This window comes from Anas platyrhynchos, chromosome 6 (genome assembly GCF_047663525.1).
Source record: "Anas platyrhynchos isolate ZD024472 breed Pekin duck chromosome 6, IASCAAS_PekinDuck_T2T, whole genome shotgun sequence".
NCBI lineage: Eukaryota > Metazoa > Chordata > Aves > Anseriformes > Anatidae > Anas > Anas platyrhynchos.
In genome coordinates this window covers 40,163,677-40,186,619 of record NC_092592.1, presented here as the reverse complement: position 1 = coordinate 40,186,619, position 22,943 = coordinate 40,163,677, and the positions used below count along the sequence as shown (strand labels likewise).

Below are 22,943 nucleotides of genomic sequence, written 5' to 3'. Positions count from 1 at the left end.
ATTATAGGGAATATAGGAAGAACGTCTCAGAAAAACAACTGCTGTTCACTGCTGGTCTTTCACATGTCTAAATGTATTGTGAGGACTATAAATCCTGGGAAGTTAAATTCCACTAGAATTTTCAAGGAAAAGGCTTTTTAAAAGAAAAAAAGCTATTACATGAGAAATTTAGTCTCATTTCTGTGTTTAGTCTCATTTTAGTTGAAGCTTCTAACTCCTAATTTGACCCTAAGGATGTTACTTATTAAGGTTTTGGGGGTTTGTTTGTTTTTAAATAAAGTAGGTTATAATTACTGACAACTGCCTGGATGCATTTGCAATTCACTTTGAGACACTGATTAAAGCCTGTTCTCAAAAGAAAAAAAATCTTGCCCTGCTTCTAATAGATATTAAAATAGGTTTAAAGTTGTAAGATATACTTTTAAAATAGTGACTAAAATTATTCTTACAAAGTTAATGCTTGAATTAAATACAGATCATTCTAAGAATTATGTAACACAACTTTCTCAGTAGTTTGGGACTGCATCTCAAAACAGTCTTGCTTCAGGTTACAGTTCCAATAGATTTAAATGGAATTTAAGCAACAAAGCCCAAACTTGTTTCCAAAACCTTCTTCCTCAGCTGCTGCCTAAAACCTCACATCACCTAATCCATCAGGCACGTTTTGTACAGCATGCATTCAGTCCTGACCCCTCCTAACAAGGGAGCAACTTTCCAGAAACATTTTTGGCTGCAGATCTGAGCATACAGGTGTTTCTCTGCAAGCACAGTCAACACAACAGTGAGCAATAGGCTTTCAGCAATACCTCTCTGCTCAGAATTTACTACTGGTGAGGTTTGGGCACTTCTCTGCTCGCCAGCATTTCATTTGCTGGGTTTTGTAAACACAGCCTGCTCCTCTTCAGGTAACAGACCTCTTGAAGAATATGGTGTCCTTGTCTTTATTGTATATGGCCGATGCACTCAGAACAGTTTATACCAGCATTTTGCAGCTGGAAATCTGTAGCAGCTGATATCACTGTCACACACAGTGGTCTCTGTGTAACTCACCAAAAGTATTTCAGTATTTCACTGACAAAACCATCCTCTGCAATAAACAGCTCAATAATCTCAGCGCAGAGGCTAGGAACTCAGACTGAAAGCAAGAGGTGCTTCCCTTGAAGAGAAATACCCTCCCCGTCAGCACTGCAGAAAACACGGACTGTGCTGTATTCTGATTTTTGAAGCTGCTTTGCTTTATTTTTCCCCGAGGTAAAACATCCAGGACACACTTAGAAGTATACCTGTGCTGTAGCTGGTTTGATGGTCAGCCTATTGTTAGAGCTCATTATATTTCTTAGTATTACCAGTACTGAAACAAAGATAAATAAAAAAAATCCAGAAAAAAGGATTTCTATATTAACATACAACTAAAGAAGTTGTAGCCCAGAAAGTACACCTTTCCTTCTAAATGAAGTAACACCGAATACATCAGAAGACTGGCCTAATCATTGCATTTATTGGCTCATTTCCACTAAAATTTAAACATGTCCAAAGAGCTACATTAAAATTGGACTAATATCTGAAATTAACAATTACTGTACCTGCTTAAATAATGAAGATGCACAGTATACAGCTGAAACTCATTAATAACAACTTCCTAATGGTGCACTGGATTAAGGTTTCAACAGCATTTTCTCACTCATGAGACATTAAAATAAATATTAGCAGGGACAGAAAGTTATTACACTCCATACCACAGAGGTATTCCCATTAATATTCTCCTAATGATAGCTGGGCCCCAGAAAGATGCAATTTAGTCCTATACAGTAGTGCAACACATTACTTGATTCTTGAACAGCTGGATGCAATGAATACATAGAAATACAAATAAAAACCCCAAACTTCTTCAGCATTGTATTTTAATTGAAGAACTTGACTTTTTTATCTTCAATGGAAATACATGTTCACATGTAACATGGTCTTGTGAAATACAGAGTACATAAGAAGCCTTTATTTACTTCTGATCAGTTCCACAGGGCTAAGTTGTATATTGCTCCAATATAATCTATAAATGAGTAATTGTTCAAAGTACTTCAGTTCCCATTGCTGTCCGTTGACATTAATTTTCTCCCTTCAGAATAGGCAACAGTTCACCACTTTCTTTTAGCTCCTGTAAAGAAATGTACAAAACAATTATTCTCTGTACATTTTGTGATTACACTAACACAATTTCAACAGGGACAGTTTACAGATCAATTCAGTGGCTATTAAGGGGATGAACTAGACGACCCACTAGAGGTCTCCCTTGACCAAGACTCTTTAAAGTTCATAATCTTGAATTCAAATTGTGTCTATCAAGTAAAAGAGTGCTTATTTAGGGAAAAGAAACCTTCAAAAGAATTATTATCAACTTTAACAGGTAAACATCCCATGGAACATCTCCTTCTAGATACATCTAAGCATATACAAAATTTTACAGCATCCAAAATGAAAAAACATCACCCACTGTTTTAATGTGTGCTGGTAGCAAAATCTGTCAAATCAGACAATGAGATTTACAAGAGTTATAAATAAGAAGTACTTGCATGTATTATCTTCATGGCTTAATTCAAATTTTGAGGCTTTAACTTACTAAACAGATAGAGAAAACCAGGAAATGGTTTTAAAATAACTTGAGTTGTGGAGTGTGTATTCTTTTCCCACATCTCAAGAGAAACAGCTCTATCTCAGTTTTATTTCATATTATGCTGTGTAATGGAATGCACTTTAAAGTCCTGACAACATTCATCTACCCATACAATTTACTGGGAACCGAATACAGCCTAACAACACAAATAGACAAATTATATTTAAATACCAGTGAGAGAAGTATTTTGTAGCATCTCTGCAATGCCCAAGACTATACTTACTGATCACTGAAGTAACCCACACACTTGTTAAATAAATAAAATTAAAGTAATCTATATAATTTAAGTAATACCAGTATTTTTAGAACTAAATGAGATTTATTGATTGCATCTTCCCAAGAGTTACAATGTCTGAGGAATTGGCTATAAAACATTCAGACAAGAATGGGCTCAAGAGTATTTGGGGTTTAGAACACTGTGCCTGCTGTTACAAAAATCAAAAACCACAGTAACAGATGCAGATCTATTTTTGTTGCTTCGGGGTCTGTTCAAACAACTACAATAAACCTTACTTTTTTCCAGGAATGAGACTCTTTGGTAGGAAAAAATGTCTCACCCACCTTATTTGAGAAAAGCAATGTCAGAAGTAAAACTAAGAAGAGAAACCTGTAAAAATACACCCACGGGGTAAAAGTGGTCTTTACAGTAACAGTAACTGACTGCTGTCAAGAAAATACATTTCACTGATAAATCTTGGCATATGAGAATGGTAGAGATTTAGAGCTCCTTTCAAGCGTATGTTGAGCTAATGGAAGTCACACTAAAAACAACCAAGACGCTCAGTTTCAAGATCCGCGGCCACTACACGGCCATTTCTGGATGTTATAGGCAGAAAACATTTCTCAAGTTTTAAAACAAGTGGTCAATTTACATTGATTCTCCCATTCTTACCTTAACAATATCTAAGCCTCCAACAAGTTCACCTTTCACATATAACTGAGGATACGTTGGCCAGTTAGAATAGGTTTTTAATCCTTGCCGCACCTAAGAAAAACAACCTGAACTGTAAACTTCAACTTTAGGAAGAGTAACAACAAACACCAGTGATGGAAAGACTTAATTACCTCTTCATCCTCCAGTATGTCGAATGTCTCATAATCAACACTAGAAATGGAGAAAAAAAAAAAGGGTTTGTAATAATAAAGAAAAACATCAGCTTCACAGGCATCAAGAACTAATCTAACAAATATCTAGTTTCATGGGAAACTCCTTACAACGCACAAATGAGAACATAATGTGATAAAAATTAAGCTGTATGGTTTATACTGTTATTGACCAAATGTGTTCAAACAATTCTGGTCAGTATTAGCTTTAAAAAAAAAAAAAAAAGAGAAGACATACTTTGGAAGTTTTTACTAAGGGATCATCCAGCTGCAACTATTTTTTTTTTTTTGCAAGTAATACATGAAAACACCCACAATAAAGTGCCAACGCAAATTTGAGTACTGGTTGATTCATATTTGAGTTGTGGCATGAAATTCCTTGCATCCAAAGATCTGTCAGTCTTCAGTGACTGGAAAGTACATAGATTCCTTCAAGGGTCAATGACAGGGAATAACAATTTGAATAACCACTACTTATTTCCGAACTGTATATTGATATTTACAGTCCTTCTCTAGTTGTCTGTCATCTAAGCCAATAAATCATTCTAACATTTAGTTATCGAGGCAACTGCTTAACCTCACACTAGCAGTACAAATGGCACCTGGGTTTATTCAAAGAAAGATGATATTAATCTCTCGCTCTCTCTCACTACAGAAGTAACTGCTTTGAAGATGAAAATTGAGACTACATAACAAGAGGCTCCAAGATTAAGGAAGCTGATCAAGAGGGACCTCTAAGAGGAGCTGCTTATCAGAGTGGAAGGATTTCTTTAATGTCAACAGCAAAAAAATTACTGTTGCAATAACCTGTTCAATCAGAGCAAGACAATCACTATGCAGCAGAGCTAAAGCAGTGCAATATCAGACACACCACGTTTGACTTGGTATCAAATGAACGGAATAGGGATTTACACTACTGGCTTTTATATAGGGATACTCAAACACTTTTGAGCAAAGAAAATGACATTCTGGGAAGTCTTCCACCATAAATAACGAGTTTGGAAAATATTCAACTGCAGTTGTTAAAACAGAACTGGCTTCCTAAATCACATAGAGACTTACATACCCAGTATTATTTATGATTTCTATAATTTGCTTGCTGAATCCACATTTTGCAGTCTAGAATGCAAAACACACAGACATTAGAACACATTTCTGCTATATTTAATCCACAGAATTCCAGCTCCAAGTTACACTAAAGCTATTATCAATTTATTGCTAATGGCAACCTGACTGAATGAGCAATACTACTAATCCTTTTTTCACTCTTCTTTCCACTCTAAGCTTCAAACTCTACTGAAGATCTTTCTTTCCATACTTGGAAGTAAATGAGAAGTCTGAGAATATTAACCACTTTCCTCAGCTGCGAAGTGATGCAAGGTGAATCTGTTTTCTAGGTTTGGTGATACTATCTTGGAAACTAGTGGGGCTTCAGAGCTTTCTTAATATCCAGAAAGCCAAAGTCATATATAGGTTGTGTATGCCTGGCATGCAGTTGTAAAACAGATTTGGAGACTTACTCCACCCTTTCCTTAACCATTCTGGAGAGAGTAGCACACTATGGCCAACCAACAAATATAAAAATATGTGTACAGCAACTCCCACTTTCAATTATTAATTTGAATTACATACTGCAAACTCTTTACATTGACAGTGTGAGGATGCAGAGCACCCATGGTTTTCAAAGCAGCTGTGAAAGCATAATAAAATCAGAAACTGAAAAGGATAGGACACCCAATCCAACCAGGTCATCAGAGGGAAACTTCAAAAAAAAAAAAAAAATGTAGCCAAAGTTAAAGTGTCAGGTAATAGTCAAAGAGTATGCTTCAAGTAGGACAGACACCAGGGACAGCACTCAGTACACCAGAAGAAAACCTGTTATCTGCAAAGACGATCAATAAGCCAAGACCAAAACGACATGCACAGTTCTTCCATTCATTCCTGCACTGTAGATCAATTGACAGATGTCACTAAAATCGGAGTATTTCATGCTTGGTTTGTAACAATGCTATCAACATGTGAGCAATATATTTCAATCAGGTAAAATATAGACTGTTCTTTTATTACTCACAGAAGTACCAAATAAAAAGACGTAACTTCCCAGAACCACCGATTTTTATTAAGCAAGGAAAAGAAGTAACTAGCTGTTTGAAAGTGTTAGAGAATATACTTTTTTTTTTTAAATCTTACCTGTTTGTTTCCCTTCATAAAAAGCATCACAGGAGCTTTGTTTATCAAGGCTTTAAGCCTACGGAAACCAGGAAAAAAGACAAAACAGCTCAGTTATTTCTCAAGCTCTGTTTCAACAAGAAAATAAATGCAAGAAGTGGAAAGACAGCAACCTACAGCTTCAGCAAATGCATTTAAAGCAGCACTACAAGCAATTCCATTTATACTGTTTACAGTACTTTTAGTAAATGAAATTGAACAATCCTGTTACTTTTAGAGCAACAATTTACTTTTCTAGATTGACCTCTAGCAGCAACAAATTTAGGAGAAACATCCTTTTTGGTTATTTTTCACACAATATGTGTATTTACTCATATATTGCTTTTCCACACACTGAATACGTGTGATGTTTCTTGTTCTACATGCAAGGCAGTCTTATGAAGAAAAGCCATTCCTAGAATCAGTCACAATCACTACGGATAAACCACTGCTGAAATTCAGGAATAAGTCCACTATGCCCTGGCTGCTGCTGGTTCACCCACAAAGCCAGACGGTCCCCACCTTTCCCTCTGCTTTTAGGAAAGTCCTTCTGTGACAACTGATGAAAAAGCAGAAGCTGCTGACCAACAGTTTCCTTCTAGAGGCATGTTACCCTCTGTAAAACACATGGCAGCTGGGCATTCTCTCTGAAGTTTCACTCAATGCAAAGTAATCCTAGACTGGAGAATCCCAGGGCTTTGCAAAATACAGATGTTTTGCTGGTGACCTACAGCCTGTGCTACAAACCTAAAACCACCTATTTTTCCACCCAAGTCACCTCTAGGGTAAAAAGCAAGAGTTAAACTAACACCTGCAGCAAGGATGAGCTACTGCAATCTGAGCTGGTTCCCCATGCTCCAGATCTGCCTCACTACAGCAAGCTGATTTCCAGAGTCCATTTTCCAGGCAATTTTCAAAAGATGACACAGTTCACTGATTAGAAGAGATCAAACACTGAGTAAAAGAATCTAGTTAATGCCATCTTGTATTCCACTACCAATTTCCTTCACTTTCTTGAGTCTTAAGACATTTGAGCAGCTAGCCCATAGGTGTTTCTTTTTTCTTATGAGCGACTGATATAGTGAGTACAGCTTGAAAGAGATGGAAGTTGCCCCAAAATTAAGCATGAGGTTAACTACAAAGAAAAACTAATATGTGTCAGAGTAAAAAACTTCCCTGGTGTCAACAGAAAGCAGACCTCAGAAAAACACTGTTGCACGTTAACCTCATCAACTAGCACCTAACTTACAGAGCAAGAATAAACTAGGCAACAAGAAGCATCTTGTGACTCATCCAGTTTGCCCTCACACCATTTCTGCATCAGAACTGGATAGAATTGATAAAATTCATATGCCTGTTTAAAAGATGCTGCTGCTCCTTTAGGGAGACATTTGCTATACCAATAATTTTGGTCTATTAAAGCCAAGCGTAGGACACTTCAAGTTGTCTTCTCTCCCTCAAACAGACCAGGCAAAGCAAAAAGTGATGTTTAAATTCAGGGAAGTTACAGGGTATGCAATTTTGCAAGAAGATTAACAAGAAGATTAAAGGAAGATTTCTAGAACAGATTTCTTGAAAGTAACATGGTCACAATCTCATTTTTAGGTATAATTTAGTCTTAACCTGCAAGAGGTGAGGATTTCTGTGATCTCACTGAAACAATTTACAAGTTACCCTCCTGGAGTAACAATACATGAACTTCAAGCACAGCACAAGTGAAAAGGGAATTTATAACTACACAACTCTGAGAGCGTCCTTCATCGCTGTTATCAAAATTAGTTTCATCAAATTAGTTCTCCACTGGGCTGAGAAACTAGAAGACCAGCACCAGTCTCACCTAGCGTTCCTTAAAACCTGCTCTTGCCGTCCTCAGACAGCAAGTGGGAAATCTCTGCTTACATATTTGCCTTCAAGGCACAGGCCACCTTGCTGGTAAATGAGCCTCAGTTTGCATGTCTTAGCAGCGCTGCTCACGCAAACCAGAAAGGAGTGCCACACACACCAGCATCTTCTCAAAGAGAACGACCTGTCAGATGTACAGAGCTTGACTGCCTGGGGCATGTCGGAATTTCAAACAGGAGTGAATCTTCAAACGGGAAGGTTAAAGGAGGACAAATTGGTTTCCAGACATTACCTCTGATTCAGGAAGCAGCGCTGCCTACTGATGCAGCATATGCTCATGTGGCCAAGGTGAAAGAAAAGAGGAACTGAAGGACAGGAGTAATCAAGAAAAATGAGCAGAAGCCTTTACTAAGTATTTTGCCTACAATAACATCATAGCTATGAAGCCTACGTCAAATAAAGCTAGCAGAAGTTACTAGCGTGTTCAGAAGGGGATTTTCTCAGTTACCTTTAAAGAATAAATTCTTGTTAAAAAAAGACAAAAATCTATACGCTCCTGCCATAATAAAAAATTAACCAATTATAAAGGTAATAAGCAAAGCCTGTAATAACAATATGGCTTAGTAATTTTATATAAAGAAATGCTTACTGTATAGAAAACAGAACATGTTAATCAACTTGAATTAAAGATTATAGGATTTCTGTAATTGAAAGGAAATTTGGGGACCTTGAGCAACCTGATCTAGTGGAGGTATCCCCCTGCCCAAGGCAGGGAGGTTGGAACTAGGTGATCTTTAAAGATGACCTTGAGTCTTTCCAACTTAAACCATTCCAACTTACTGATAAAGAACAGGAATTTAGGGAGTAAATATAGGTGTTTTGTAAAAATGAAAAGACGGGAAATCTCAAGAACAGACCTCCTTAAAATAACGACATAGTACCTCATACCTGTCCTCTAACTTCTGTGCCTTCGGACAGATTGTATCCAGTTCTCCAGAAGCCTCAAGTTCCTAGGGATTGGAGAAGAAAAATCAGATGTAAGAGCAAAAACAAAACCCACATGCTTCTGACTATTACCAAGATTAAGAAATTTCTCATTATCTAACCTTGATAATATCAAGTCCACCTATAAGCTCTCCAGCTACATACAACTGTGGATAAGTTGGCCAATTAGAATATGTTTTCAGGCCCTGACGAACTTCTTCATCAGAAAAAATATCAAAACTGCTAAATGAAATACCATGTTTGTTCAGTATCTCCACCATTTGTTTGCTGAAACCTGCAAACAAGAAAACAAATATATGTAAGTTTAAGCACAGTATCGATGTATCTGCATTAAGCTTCATTCAGTAAAAAATATGCAATTCTTCCATATAGGAAATTCCCAATAAGTTATAATGTGTCATATATTGCTCTATTGATATTCTCAAATAGTATAAAGGAGGAAAAAGCGTGTTTATTACTGGGAGTACAAGTACACAGACAGCTTGGTAAGCCTGGAGCTTCCCTACATGCAAAACTACACAGTAACCTTCAGGTGCTTGCCTGTTGTTCCAACGCACTGTTAAAGCTAAATGCACTCTTATTCTGTCTCCTCCAGCTCTTCTCCATGCAGCATTCATAAACACGAGAAGCTGCTCAGTAACTGTAACAGCATCTTCAGCAGCCTTCATTTCATTCCTCCACTGGCATATCATTTTCTCTGCTGCTGTCATTTCTCTAGCTACTACTGACCTTCCTTCTGTTGCACCAAAACCAGTGGAAGTTGACAGTGCAGAACTGGGATTCAAATCCACTACTACGTCACCGATTTAACTGAGAAACTTGGCTTTAATGTTTGTTTCCTAATACTTTTATTTTAAGAGTATGTCCTTTCCTACTTCAGGGTAAAAATGCAGATTCCTCCATTTTTTAAACTTTATGTTCCCATGAGTATATAATATTATTTAACCACCCTTGTGATACTTGCATACCATGCTTTGTTTCTCCGTTTATGACCAATTTTCATTGAGCCCTACTCTGACATTTTCTTCTGAAGGATATTAAGCAGTGAATATTACAGTGTAAACATCCAGATTTTATAAATTATGTGGCCAACCTCTGAAAAAAAAGTTATTCCCTTCTGTAACTAAGAATCTTCTTCCAAATAAAATCATCATGTCTTCTATAAAAAGTTGCATTTGTGAAAATTCTGGTATTACAGAACTTAACTAAATCTTCTTACACTAGGGGGAAACGCACATAAAATTTCATTTTCCAAACAATTCTCCTTCTTTTCTATTTCAAATTTGCCATTCTCTTTTATTAAAGTGAAACATGAAATTGATGTCTCCAAAAGAAAATTTTAAGACAATTACTCTCCACAGAAACTCTTTGAAATTACTTTAAAACCACAACCCCACACCCCAGGCTGTATCCTTCAAGTCAACAAGTCCATTCTTTACGGGCTAATCTGAAAAGAAACCTTAGCCTTTGATGCTCAATGTCACCTTCATCCATTTAACACTTCCACCAACGCGGAGGCACAAATGGTCCTCTGCAGAAGACAGCAGCCTACCACGTTTCACAGTCCAGCTCAGATATTTAGTCTGTAAAGCAAATGGCTAGGAAAAGGTCTGCTGTACTTTATAGCATAAGGAAGGCAAGGACTGGATCATTAGAGCTAACGAGCAGGTCTCGATCCAGAACTCCACTGCTCCTCTACTTGCCCTGCTACAAAAATTAAGCTATTCAGAAGAAACTGCTAAATACATAGCCACGCACTGAAAGATTCTGAAGTTTTGCTGCATTTTTAACACGTGTTCTTATCCCAAAATATTTCAACACCTACTGCTGCTGTTTTAGTGAACAGCCCTTCTAATGAAATACCAACCCGCTAGATCGCAGTGCCATGCAGTTTGCAAAAGCCATCCCTGAGCATCTGCCCGTAACACCACGTGATAACGCTTTACATCTTCTCTAACTCATTCTTGCATAGTCAAATGCCCTTGCAATCCTACTAATTCCTAAAAGAACTCCAACACGCGCTGTGCAGACAGATGAAAACCTCTACACAAATGTTAAAAAAAAGACGATACTTAAAGGCTTTAATAAAGGGAAAAAAGAAGCTTTAAATTAGAAAACGACTCAGAGTGCCATACAAGAATAACCTTTGATTTCAGCTTGCAAGACCACCTATTAGTTTTTGAAATATGGATTTTTACTACAGCTTTCTGCAGTTTTCACAATCTGCAATTTATTGAGATATGAAGTAGCAGTATTTATATGTATGGCATCTAAGTTGCTTTTCTTTCTACAACCGAAGTGTTAAGTTCATGTACAGCCTGAAGTAAAACACAGATTCTGAATTTTTCCATACATCTGGGAGTTCATTAGCAAACAGCTAAAGGCTGATTGCTGATGGTTATTCTATCACCAATACATTAGCTCATTTCTACTGTAAGAGGCAGTGGGGGGGAAGCTTTATTTTAGCTGTAGGCAATTACATGCAAACTAGAAAGATTGATTGGCTGTGTTTCATTTTGAAGGGTTATGGTAGCAGTCTGCAAGTATTATGCTTAGGGATGAAGTGCCAGAACAGCTTCACTTTCATAACAAAAGATTTAGGTTGAATTTCTGAGGAAATACTATGCACACATTACATGGAATAATTAAACTGAACAAAACATTTTAAGCAATTATCTACAAAGTCACAAATGCCACTCAGCCTAAATAAATGACTTCATCAATGAAGCAAATAAATGCTATCGCAGGCCGAAGGGATCTGATGAAATAACCCAATGACCACAGCAACCACCTACAGCTGCCAGGACCCACACAGAGGGGACAGAGCTTACCTTACCCTATGCTTTGCTGTTTTTTCCAATGGAGGAGCCACAAACTACAAAAAGATTTCAAGATTTTGACAAAAGGTTACCTTATTTCACCTCAAAAAAGGCTGTGTCCATTCAAGGATGTCTGACCCAGCTTACTAACACCTCCCAGCTACTGCCAGGAGCTATCAAAGCAAACAAAGTGCCTGCTTTAGGCTAACTACAAAATACACAGCTGTACATTCAGATGATGTTGGGTGTTGCACTACATTTTAATACATTCATCTATTTAGGTAAGCACCTCCTTTGTATTTTTCAGGGGGTACCAGGGATCAAATACAGGAACTGAAAGTTTGAAGAAATACCTACTTCACCACATTAACACAAGCACATGAACCTGTGTTAGACTTTTAATTCACCTTCCATGCTGGGTTTATGCCACAGTACTTAACTATCCTTAGGTTTGATGCCTCAACATGTCTTTTTGGTTTCTGTTTTTAAACAGCCTCTCCCATCAATGAAACACACACAAATCCGTGAGGGGTCTTTTTCCTACATACCTTTAAATCTGCCCAGCAGCCTGCTCAGTGCCTGCAGAGGAGCTGTGCCGTGCCCACACTGCCAGCTGGTGCTGCCCAGCCCCACGGCTGACTCGGGTGTAAGGAGAAGCTGGGCATGCAGCAGGTCAAGGCAGAGCTGCCCCTGCCTGCACAGCACTCATGGGCTCACCGAGGACGCAGCAAGAGCCGTGCCTACCCTCACAGCTCGCCACACACCCACCAAACTCACAGCACAAGCACAGCTCACTACAGCACTGCCATGTCAGCAGCCAGCACAGCAAAACCTAAACACACAGCCCAACAACCTGCCCCAAACAGGCACCCCAAGCACTCACCAACTGTCAGGGCTCGTCAGAGCACTGCCCTACAACTTGGGGTTATTGCAGGATGTATGGCTGCACCTCACAGATCTACTTCGGAATAACCCAAAACTTTGTCAAGCACTGATCCTTACCCAAAGGTACCTGAAGGTAATGAGAAGACCTACTGCCTCTACCGACCTCATCGCCAATTGCAATAAACAGAGACACAGCATAGCTCCCAAAAAGTAAACCACTCTCCTGTATGGTGAAGCCTTCACAGACACAATGCAGAACAGCAGAGGCTGTTTGCAAGTCACATATCACAAGTCCATGTTGTTCTCACTCCTCCAAGCCCATGTGTTCTGTACACACAGAGAGAAACAAATAAGTGATTGTGAGTGTTTTCTTACACTGCATTTTGCTCCTTGGTTGGTTGAATTATTTATTTCTCCCCTCCTCCCAAGGTGGGATATGGGCTTTGGGGGAAAGGTGCATCTGAAAATAAAAGCACAGAAACTAGGAGCTAAGCGTGCACTCCCCTAAGGGATCAGCAAAAAGACTGGTGGGTGAGGAGCAGGTTGACAAGTGAAGGTTAACTTAAAGAAGCTGTTGTCCTGACATTTGTCCCCAGAAGGCATGTGGGGATTACCCTCAAAGCAGACAACCTGGAGAGCATTGTGTTAATTGCCAAAACGATGCCCACAGAGCTACACCACAACAAGGGGAAGCCATCACCAAGCAAGCACTGCCAAGAGCGCTGCCTGGTTGAGCAGTCCCCATCCTTCTAGTTACCTCCTGCAGAGCAGCACAGAAGGCTCTACAGAGTCAGTTCCCCAAAGCAAGCTCTCGACTGCTTGAGCAGAAGGAAGGCAACTTCATGGTGCTTAACAACTTTGCTCTTCAACATTTATCAGCTTTCCCAGTACAGATCAACTCTTCAAGGTAGCTGGGAACCACACACTCTAGATGGTGAGCAAGGATTAAAAGCATTAGGCTTAAGAAAAAGCATTTCCACCCTGGCAGAATCATGCTACCATCTTTCAATTTTATCAGCTAGAATAGCTTTATTTTCTTTTTCCAAAATGGCAACAGCAATGCCAGAGGTTAGTCAATTCTTGTTATTCCTTGAATTGAACCATTCTCTTCAGACTATGTTACATTTTTAATATGTGTAACAAGGCACAAAATAAACAGCAACTGAACCTCAGGAAAAGTTTCCCAGTTCAGGGATAGCATTGCACACGTTCTTTGGGAAGCACCTGTTCTGTCATTCCATTTCCAAAATTTAAGCAAGGGAACAGCAGTGCTCTAGCTGCAGATAAGCAGTATGCTAACACCTTCATGTTTCTAAGCATGCAACACACTGTTGGGATGTAACTCCACACAACCCAGTAGTTCTGAAAAACAGCCTGAAGCAAGCGTTGCCATATTGAACATGAACTTCAGAAAATCCTTACCACAACGAGGCTCTTTCGGAGAGCCTTTCATGAACAGCATGCAAGGGGCAGCATTGATGAGTTTCTTCAGACGCGCAGTCAGATCTTCCTTTGCACTGTCGTTGGAGCCAGCAGACATGGAACTGCTGGACGCGTGGCGCTGGACTTTCTTGGTCAGCTCGGGGGCATGTGCACCATCCAACCTGTCAACTTTCTGAGAATTCTAGGAAAGCCAACACACAGGCTTGTGTTAAAGGATTAAACCCAGAATTTGTACTGTCATAAAGAATAGTAAAAACCACCATAAAAAATAGAGATTTTCAGATGCAGAGCGGATTACTGTATTGATCTTTCAGCCAATTTTTAGTTCGAGCTGACTCGAGACTCACACCATTCTGTTAGCCTGCTACTCTTAACACTAGCAAAGTTTGCTATTAAAAGAGCGATAAAGAAAATATTTTGAATTTTATCATCACAGGCAAATGTGCTTCATACACACTTGTCGTTTCTACCAAAAGATTATTTGCTCATTTACTTTGTCATGCTGTAGTACTATAGCTAGGGAATATTACCAAAACATATGACCCAAGAAGGTATGACAGCTAAAATAAAACCTGTATATGAAACCCAAAGCAATTAAGGAACCTCTGAAATATTACACAGAATCATTTCTGTTTACTCTTTTAGGTTCGACTGGATGGAATAGATCAGACACGCAAACATTTCTTCATTGTGAGAGTTCTTACCAAGTTTCTGCTTTTCCAGCAGCAATAAAAAAAAGTATACATATTAGAAGCTCATTTTCTCTTAAACCCATTTTCTCTTACCTTAAAGAATAAGAAGGTTGGAACAGAACTAATTTCATATTTTTCAGACACTTCAGGCACAGCTTCAGCTTCCAGCTAAAAAACAAGAACAAGGAGAGAGAAAGATAGTTTTATTTTCATAATCTTCTTTAAAGCTCAATTGTGGATGTCAAACCTGTCTAAAATGTTCTTCAATACGTTTTATCCATTTTAAAAGGAATTTGATACCGAAGTTTGTGACATATTTGCATTTAAATGAGACTCACTGGGTTGGCGTGTCATCCACTGAGCCTACAGTGTCAAAACAGGTTCAGAGGTTTTTATTTTGTTGCACATTTCCAAAGATGCCTGGAGGCTGCGAATAAAATTTTTGGTGCACTGGTGACCTAGTAAATTTTCAATCATATGCAGCTACTACTATATTGAAATCCATAAATCATTGACCCCAGTTATGTCATGATCACAGTGCTTATTTTCTGCCCACAGCAATTCTTGCTGTTTGCTCTATTGACTAATTTCTAGGGGCTGTACATCACGACTGACTTTTGCAGCCTTCTGCAAATTATGAAGCAAAAAGGAGCATTTCTTCAATAAGCTATTGATGCCTACTAAATTTTATTTTTAACTCCTACAAGGCTACTAGGTATTGAGTGCAAAGCTTGTTTAGATTATTGGTTCTAATCTTATTCAGCCTTCAAAGGCACACCTTGAAACTACACAATGTAGGAAATTATCAAGAAGATGCATCTTTTAATTGACTCAGATTTATGGTTTTCTATGCATGGGCTAAAAGATTACTTGAGGGACAGAAGTTACAGTGCAAGTGTTTAAAACGCTAGCTCTACAGCAACTGCAGAGTTAACAGTAAAAAAAATGCTAATAGATATGTTTCAAACAGAAGCCTACGATCAAAAATATAGAAGAAAAAGCCTTTCAAAACCTTCTTCCCCAAACCACACGGTGACACTTCAGGAACAAGCACCAAGAGCTACTTAACAGCTTGCCCCTGCCCTCTTGTCCAACCCTACTGCATTATTTCAGACATTACTGATTGTTCTCACTCAGCTGAAACGTAGCAAACCTCTGAATATTTTAACACTACAGCGTGTTTTGATTTGCTTAAGCCATACAGGCTCTTGCTGAACACCAGAACAACCCAACAGAGTAACTCAGAACAGAGTTCATCTTTGCCTCTACTCCTGTAAGTGCTCCAACAAGAACAGAGAAACTAAAGCTGTAAACTGAAACCTGGAAATAGATTTCAATTAGCTGGCCTCCTCAGAGTGGAAGATGATTAAATGACATATCCATATGAATTTTTCTTTTCCAGTAAAGTTTCCTGCTTACCTTATTATTTATGTTCCACTCTGGTAAGGTTCACACACACAGAACAGATTTCATTTCTTATTCCAGTAACTTGCTCTTATCAAAACACTGTTTCTATTTCTCATCATAAAAACACTTCCATTTTAACCAAGGCAAGGATCTTAGAATTAGGATATGCAACAACTAACATGAGAAATTGCGTTTAGAATAACTTCAAGATTTACTGTCAGTGCTGAAGTTTATTTCACTATTCCTTAGCTCTGTCCCAGAATGCGACTGATCAGGATTTGCACTGCGGTACGCCACTCTGCGTTAGCCAGCTGTAACCATCTGGTGAGCTAAAAGGCCAAAGAAGATTCAGATTCTGGCTACTCTGGACCACAGACCAAAATCACACAGAGAACCTCCAAAAACCACACACATCCCCATGAGGAATTAAAAAAAGAAAATCCATAGGAAGAGAATTTACCCAAGACTTTCCGTAGAGTGCTTTCTCTAAAGCACTAAAGGAGTTTTGGTGGGCTAAGGGGGCAGGTGTGATTGCCTCAGCTTTGCAACACGTGGCCACATGGCTAGAAAAGAAGGAAGTTTTCAAACTTTCTTGGAGCTATTAAAAAAGCTAAAACAACGCCATAAAAACACGCATCTCCAATTTTCAAAATGTTGAAAATTAGTCCTTTGATGCTCTAGTTCATAAAATAACCCAATTAAAATAGTTCCATCCTCCTGTTTTACAGGAAGAAATACCAACTGAGAGAGGGATCATTAAAAAAACACTAAAAACTGTCATAAATCAAATGAAAATATTCACAAACAGCTGGCTGTTCCAGTACTCCCTGCCCCCACAATCAGAGGCATCTCATTAACAACCATCAACGTTGTATAAGCTTAAATTGTCTTTCCCATAAACCTCGTGAAAATTAGTTTATCTTAAGTATCAGACAGAGAATCAACTCAGATATCCATATGAATCCTGGGATCTATGCAGCCAACTAGTAACATTGTGGGAACAAGAGACCTCCAGTAATTAAGAACCACCGTTCTTTTAAAATGGCATCTCAAAACCAGGGGTAAAAAGTCACACTGCAAAAATACAGCTGTACACAGGAGGCTGGACCAAGATGCTGCAGGCACAACTTTAAAGGCTGATTTGTTAGATGAAGTAGCTAACGAAAGAAACCTCTTCATTGTATCTTAGCAGACTGATGTGTTTCCTTTTTTTTTTTCCCATACCAAGATAAAATGAAGATGTTATTTAAGCTTGCAGTGTCACGTTTGGATCAAGCGAGACCTTATATCCCACAAAATTTTCGATATACCTCTTCCACACGTTCAACTCTTGTCTTCAAGCACAAGAACAGCTGTACTCGTACTTTGTAGCACTCTGTTCCCTCATGGCAGTAACAGCTCTCCCCTGCTTAAAACAAGCCCAGCTCAGCTGCCTGGCCTTGGGGACTTACCGTCACGAAGGTGACATGCGTGTGCTCCTTGGCGAGCGTGGCCATGACCTCGTTCATCTGAGCACACTGAGGAGCCCATGGCGCCCAGAAGTGGACAACTACGAGGGACCTATTAAAAAAAAAGAAGTAACAGCATTTATTTTTACGTTAGAATTACGCAGTATAAAAGTTGGATTTGCCACGCACACAAACGCACGTATCTTCCTGAGACAGAAATCAACAAGTCAAACTGAGAACATTTTCTACAGCTTGCGGAGAAGACAACCCCACTGCTTCTTCAGGAACTTCACCAAAATCCAACGCCACTGCTAAGGTGATGCACAGAAACTGTCATCGTGTGTTCTGACAGCTAAGGATCATCTGTGGGAACATCAGACAGCAAGCAGCAGCCAGAACAGTAGAGATCAAGTGAAACACCACAGGATGCAGCTTGGGAGGTGATGAAGATGAAGCGCTCAGGCACCCCACATCTCTCCCCTGCCAGGTTTTGGGTTCAGAAGCCCTGGGAGCTGTAGGCCTCAGCACAGCTCCTCTCCTCAGTGCCATGACTGCCCCTTGCTCCTTATCCAGGAAACAAAGTGGGAACTTTTCAAGTCAGCTGGGACTTCTCTGAAAACACCATACCGTAATGACTTAAAACACCCTATTCTGCTTCAACTTCTTATTCAACTTCAGGGTTTCCTTGAATGTTCGGTATTAATCAGACACAGCATTTAAATGATTTATTCTTTACTTATAAATGGGATTTGATACAGACTCCTTGAGAGCCCTCAGGTGTCATGTGACCGCTCAATGTGACGCATTAATCCCAGAGCTCCATTCAGCAAATCCCACCAAACCGGGTACCACGAGGTAGCTCTCACAAGCTCAACCACACAGCTTTTGATGACAACAGTGACAACATATTTGCATTTTATTTTCAACTCCATTTTCCAGGTTTGCTTAAGTCAAAACCGCTGGATAACAGGAGATGCAGAATAAAACCTACGCAGTGTACTGTTTTTAACGTGCTTCAAAAAAGATGCAGAAGTCAACGCAACCATACCCTGGAAGCCATTTAGTGTCTTTCATCAGTAAATAAGGAAAGTTCACTATAAATTGTAATAGCCCTGTGGGCAGCACAACATCCATATCGGAACGGCAGCTGTGTTATCTGAGCACGTATTGTGAATACAAAGCTGAATTCAATTCAGCCACAGAACTATAGAATTCATAAAGCTGATTTTCCAAAGCAATTCCAGGAAACCTTGGTAGAAATGCAGACTAATTAGGGCAGTCTTTTTTCCCATTGTGCCACCAGTCAGAGCAAGGTTCTGCTCTGAAAGCTGATTAAAACTTGGCAGGACTTAGAGGCTAGCGACAGCTGAAGGCAAGGAACGGCAGGACAGCTCCATTTTCCTGCAGCACCAGCCTCGCAGGCTTAGACCTGAGCACGGGGACAGCTCAGCACCTCCTGCGCTGCCATCTGCACAGATTCTTCCAGCACTTTCCCACAAGTCACCAACAGCACCGATCCCAAAGGCAAACAGTCTCTCTTTAATTACAAGACAACAGCCGTGCTATTAACAAGGACTACAAGCTCTCCTACTAACTATGAGAACTCAGCTTTGGACTGACTTCACTGCCCACAACTGACACTAGCATTGAAAGCCTCATTTAAATGATTTATTCGTTACTTATAGATGGGATTTGATACAGACTCCTTGAGAAAGCTCAGGTCTCGTGCTCGAAGTAACACATGAATCCCAGAGCTCTGCTCAGCATGCAGGTTTTTAAGCCAGTGCTTGACTGAGCCCATGAACAGAGGGGAGACCAGGACAGGGGAGGAATCCTCCATCTGCACGAGGGCCTGGGCACAACAGAGAGAATTTTAAAACGCCAGAGGCAGCAGCAGGTCGGTATCTTGGGGAACAGACCACACTCTGATGCAGAGTAATTGAGAAATTTGCTCCAGGGTTGGTTTTCCTGTACCTGCCCATCACAACCTTCATGTGAAGTTCCAACCCGGAGGCCTCCTCCAGCACTGTTCTTCATGCACACGCTGCTTACTTACACCAGGAATTGCTCAGGGAACTTGCTACAAATGGACCAAAGCTGAACAAGTTATATTTAAAAAAAATCAAGTTTTACGATGTCACTGTAGTCATGACAAAACAGGCTATTCTGCCTTGGTCTCCTAAAGCTTCTAGGCTTAATAAAAGGGAACAAAGTGGATGCAGTTGTCAGGCTGTCACAGCAACTGTACAATGCCTGCATAGGTAGGAAGAATTTGCATCTGCTGAACTGCAAGCAGGGCAAGGGATGCTGCCCAGGGCTAAAACCACGCAGGGGGACAACGCGCAGAAGCAGTCTGTGGCTCCACATCAGGCCAAAACACCAGTAACCTCATCACACCAATGTCTGCACGTGCCAAGCAGAGAGAAGGGACAATCACAGCTACTTAATGTTCGCTTCCCCAGAACCTGGTGTTTCCTTACCCACATATAGCTGTGGTGCACTTCACAAAGATAAAAATTAAATATTTATTTTAAATTAATTTGCACCAAGGTTTTTGTTTTTTTAAAACAAAAGTTCACTCAAAGAAGCCTAAATTCTGTAATTACCCTCTCGGTACCTGGGCGTTTTAAATGAAGCTTGAAAAACACAAAAGTAATTCAAAGGATTATTGTTAAAGAAGGAAAAAAAAATACGAGTTAACAAAATGAAGCAGATTAGTGATTCTAAACAACATATTTCCTATATTCAACCACACTATTTCTAAAGTAAATTACCATTACCCACAAAACAGAATAGAAACAAAAAGGTTGTATCATGCCCTAATGTTTCTCTTCCTGCATCATTCCGTATTTCACGTTCTGGGGGTAAACTTTGGGCTCAAAAATTAAAATTCACTTCCTCCATCACTGACACTTTTCTTTACCTTGAGTAGCCGCAGATAAGTTACAAGGATGTGTCACACATTCTGAAAGTCCTGTTTCTACCTTACAAAAAAAAAAATTGCTAGAGACAGACTCACAAAGCTCACCGTTAAAACAAAGAGCCTGTTGACTGTAGAACCGGATCAGTGAGATGTTCTCTACTTAGGAAATCTAGGAAATAATTGCTCTGTAATCCACCCACTTTTTAAGCCTATATGGCAAATGTTTAGTAAGTACTTATATTCTTTGACCAGCAGCCCAAATTACTTGGGTTTATACACTGACTTTTCTAAAATGTTAGGTATACAAAACAACAGACTACAAAACGATGAGAGAAGAGGCTCAAAAACTTTGAAGATGCTGACTCAGTTCATCTTCTGAAACTCCAAAAATTTAAACGTTTTGGAAAAAAGTAAACCTTCAAATTTACACTTCTTCTGTAATACAGTGTTTACTAATAAGTTGATGCAAGAGATTAATTTTTCTGAAACAAGAACTCCTGAGAAATTAAGCACCAATGTAAAGTGACGACATTTGCAAATGATTAGTGGCAATCCTATTAGCTTGGAAAAAGAGCAATTCCTTTAAAAAAAGCAAAGTTAGCAGTAAAACAGCATTAGGATGAACCTTAGGAGTTCTGTGTGTTTCTGATCCAAACACTTATCTCTAAAAAAAAATATTCCTTTAAGAAACTTTTGCCTTTCCATTTCATTATTTCAGTGAGCATTTAAAATTGTTTTGACATTACTCACCTTCACGTTCATTTTGTGAATCTAAATACGGAAAGTAAGCTATGTAAGCTAGCATATATTTTCAGATCTATCATAATTCAGAAATGAGATCAGTTAAAATATATATACACGATTTGGGGGAGCTGTGTGCTGTTAGCTCAGTGAGCGAAGCTTCGTTTGCTTTTTTTGGTTTCTTAGCAGCGAGGAAAATAAAAATAAAACACCAAAACCAAACATCTTCAAGTCAGAGGAAAATCCTGGAACCACTAGGGGTTGGAGAAGCCCTCCGAGGTCACCTGCTCCCCCTACCACCACCACCACCGCTGAGCCACGGCCCTAAACACCAAGCCCAAAACCACCCCCAACGCCCCCACCTCACGGCGCTGACCCAAGAGGCGCCGAGCACCCCCCTCCAGCACTGAGCAGCCCCAGCGCGGTGCGGGCACAGCCGGGAGGGCCGGGCCGGGCCCCAGCGCTGCGGGGCCGTTGGGGGCCGTTGGGGGCCGTTGGGGGCCGTTGGGGGCCGGCCCCCCCCTCAGGCCGCCCCCTGAGGCAGCGCCTGCCCCAGCGGCGGTTTAACCCCACCCCCCCATACCCGTTACCCCCTCTTCGGTACCCCCGGTGCCCTCTCACCCTCCGGGCTGCCTCAGGAGCTGCCCGAGCTGCTGGGCCGAGCCGGCCGCCGCCACCACCCCCGCCGCCGCCATGGCCGCCTGAGGAGGAGGAGGAGGAGGAAGGGGGGGGGGGGGGGAGGAGCCCTCACGTGAGGGCCGCGTCACGTGGGGCGCTTCGCGGCGCTTCGCGGCGCGTCATAGGTCGGGCGCAGCCCGGGCCGTGCGGCCCGCGCAGGCGCAGAGCCGCCCCGCGGCGCAGGCGCTGAGGGCGGGAAGGGCTGAGGGGAGGGATGGGGGGGGGGGGTCCTGTGGTGGTGGCCGGCGGTGTCAGACGCTGTGGTAAAGGGTTTCCCGTTATGAAGGAACAAAACAGCCGCTTATCTCACGAGTCTTAGAGATATTTCAAAGTAAAATTAAAACAAAGCAGTCAGTGGTGTGTTGCTGAAAGGTTCCTGTCTATAAAGCGGTCACCAAATCAAGATCACTCATGTTCTGCAGAAAAATATCCATAAAAAGAATTAAGGATACCTAAATAAAGTCCGAGTATGGATTAACTTAATTACTTTTCCATAATCAACCGATTAAACAAGACCTGGAGTTTCTCTTCACCTTTACAAACGATTATTAGTCAACACTTTCCTTACCAAAATAATGCACCTTCTGTTTCTAGTGAAGCAAGGACTTAAAGATTTCAGTGTAATGTAATTTACACACTGAAGGAACCCAGAAGTTTACAGAATATAATACTTAACAAATGAGAACACAAAGTTTGAAAAAGGAGTAATGCGGGTGTGAGAGACGTGTCCAAAGTCAGCCCTGCAGTGTGTGAGGGCAGGCAGGATGCCCGGCAGCATCCTTGGCTCTTGCCTTGTGGCCTCTTCAAAAGCAATACCAGGGCAATAATATTTCCAAGCACCTTGACAGAGGAACATACACACCGGAAAATAATAGGTCATTTAATTATACTCTCAATAAAAGGTACAAAAGGAGAGGCTGTTTGTAGATCTTGCCTTTCATATCAGGTTGCCGTTCGTAGACTAACAGAATCATTAGGGTTGGAAAAGGCCTTCAAGATCATCTGGGCCAACTGTCCCCTTACCACCAATGTCACCACCAAACCATGTCCCCAGGCACCACGTCCAACCGTGCCTTGAAC

The 22,943-nt window shown here is 40.4% G+C and overlaps 1 protein-coding gene across 1 annotated transcript; it reads right to left on the bottom strand.

The window, feature by feature from the left end:
- Window positions 1-1,476: 1,476 nt before the first annotated feature.
- Window positions 1,477-21,961, bottom strand: GLRX3 (glutaredoxin 3). Its single transcript, XM_027460322.3, has 11 exons — window positions 21,807-21,961; window positions 17,525-17,633; window positions 14,760-14,834; window positions 13,954-14,155; window positions 8,929-9,101; window positions 8,771-8,832; window positions 5,963-6,020; window positions 4,839-4,891; window positions 3,734-3,773; window positions 3,561-3,653; window positions 1,477-2,152 (listed from the first exon to the last, which is right to left on the bottom strand). The coding sequence occupies exons 1-11, from the start codon at window positions 21,878-21,880 to the stop codon at window positions 2,102-2,104; spliced, it is 990 nt and encodes a 329-aa protein (XP_027316123.3). The 5' UTR covers window positions 21,881-21,961; the 3' UTR covers window positions 1,477-2,101.
- Window positions 21,962-22,943: the final 982 nt, after the last annotated feature.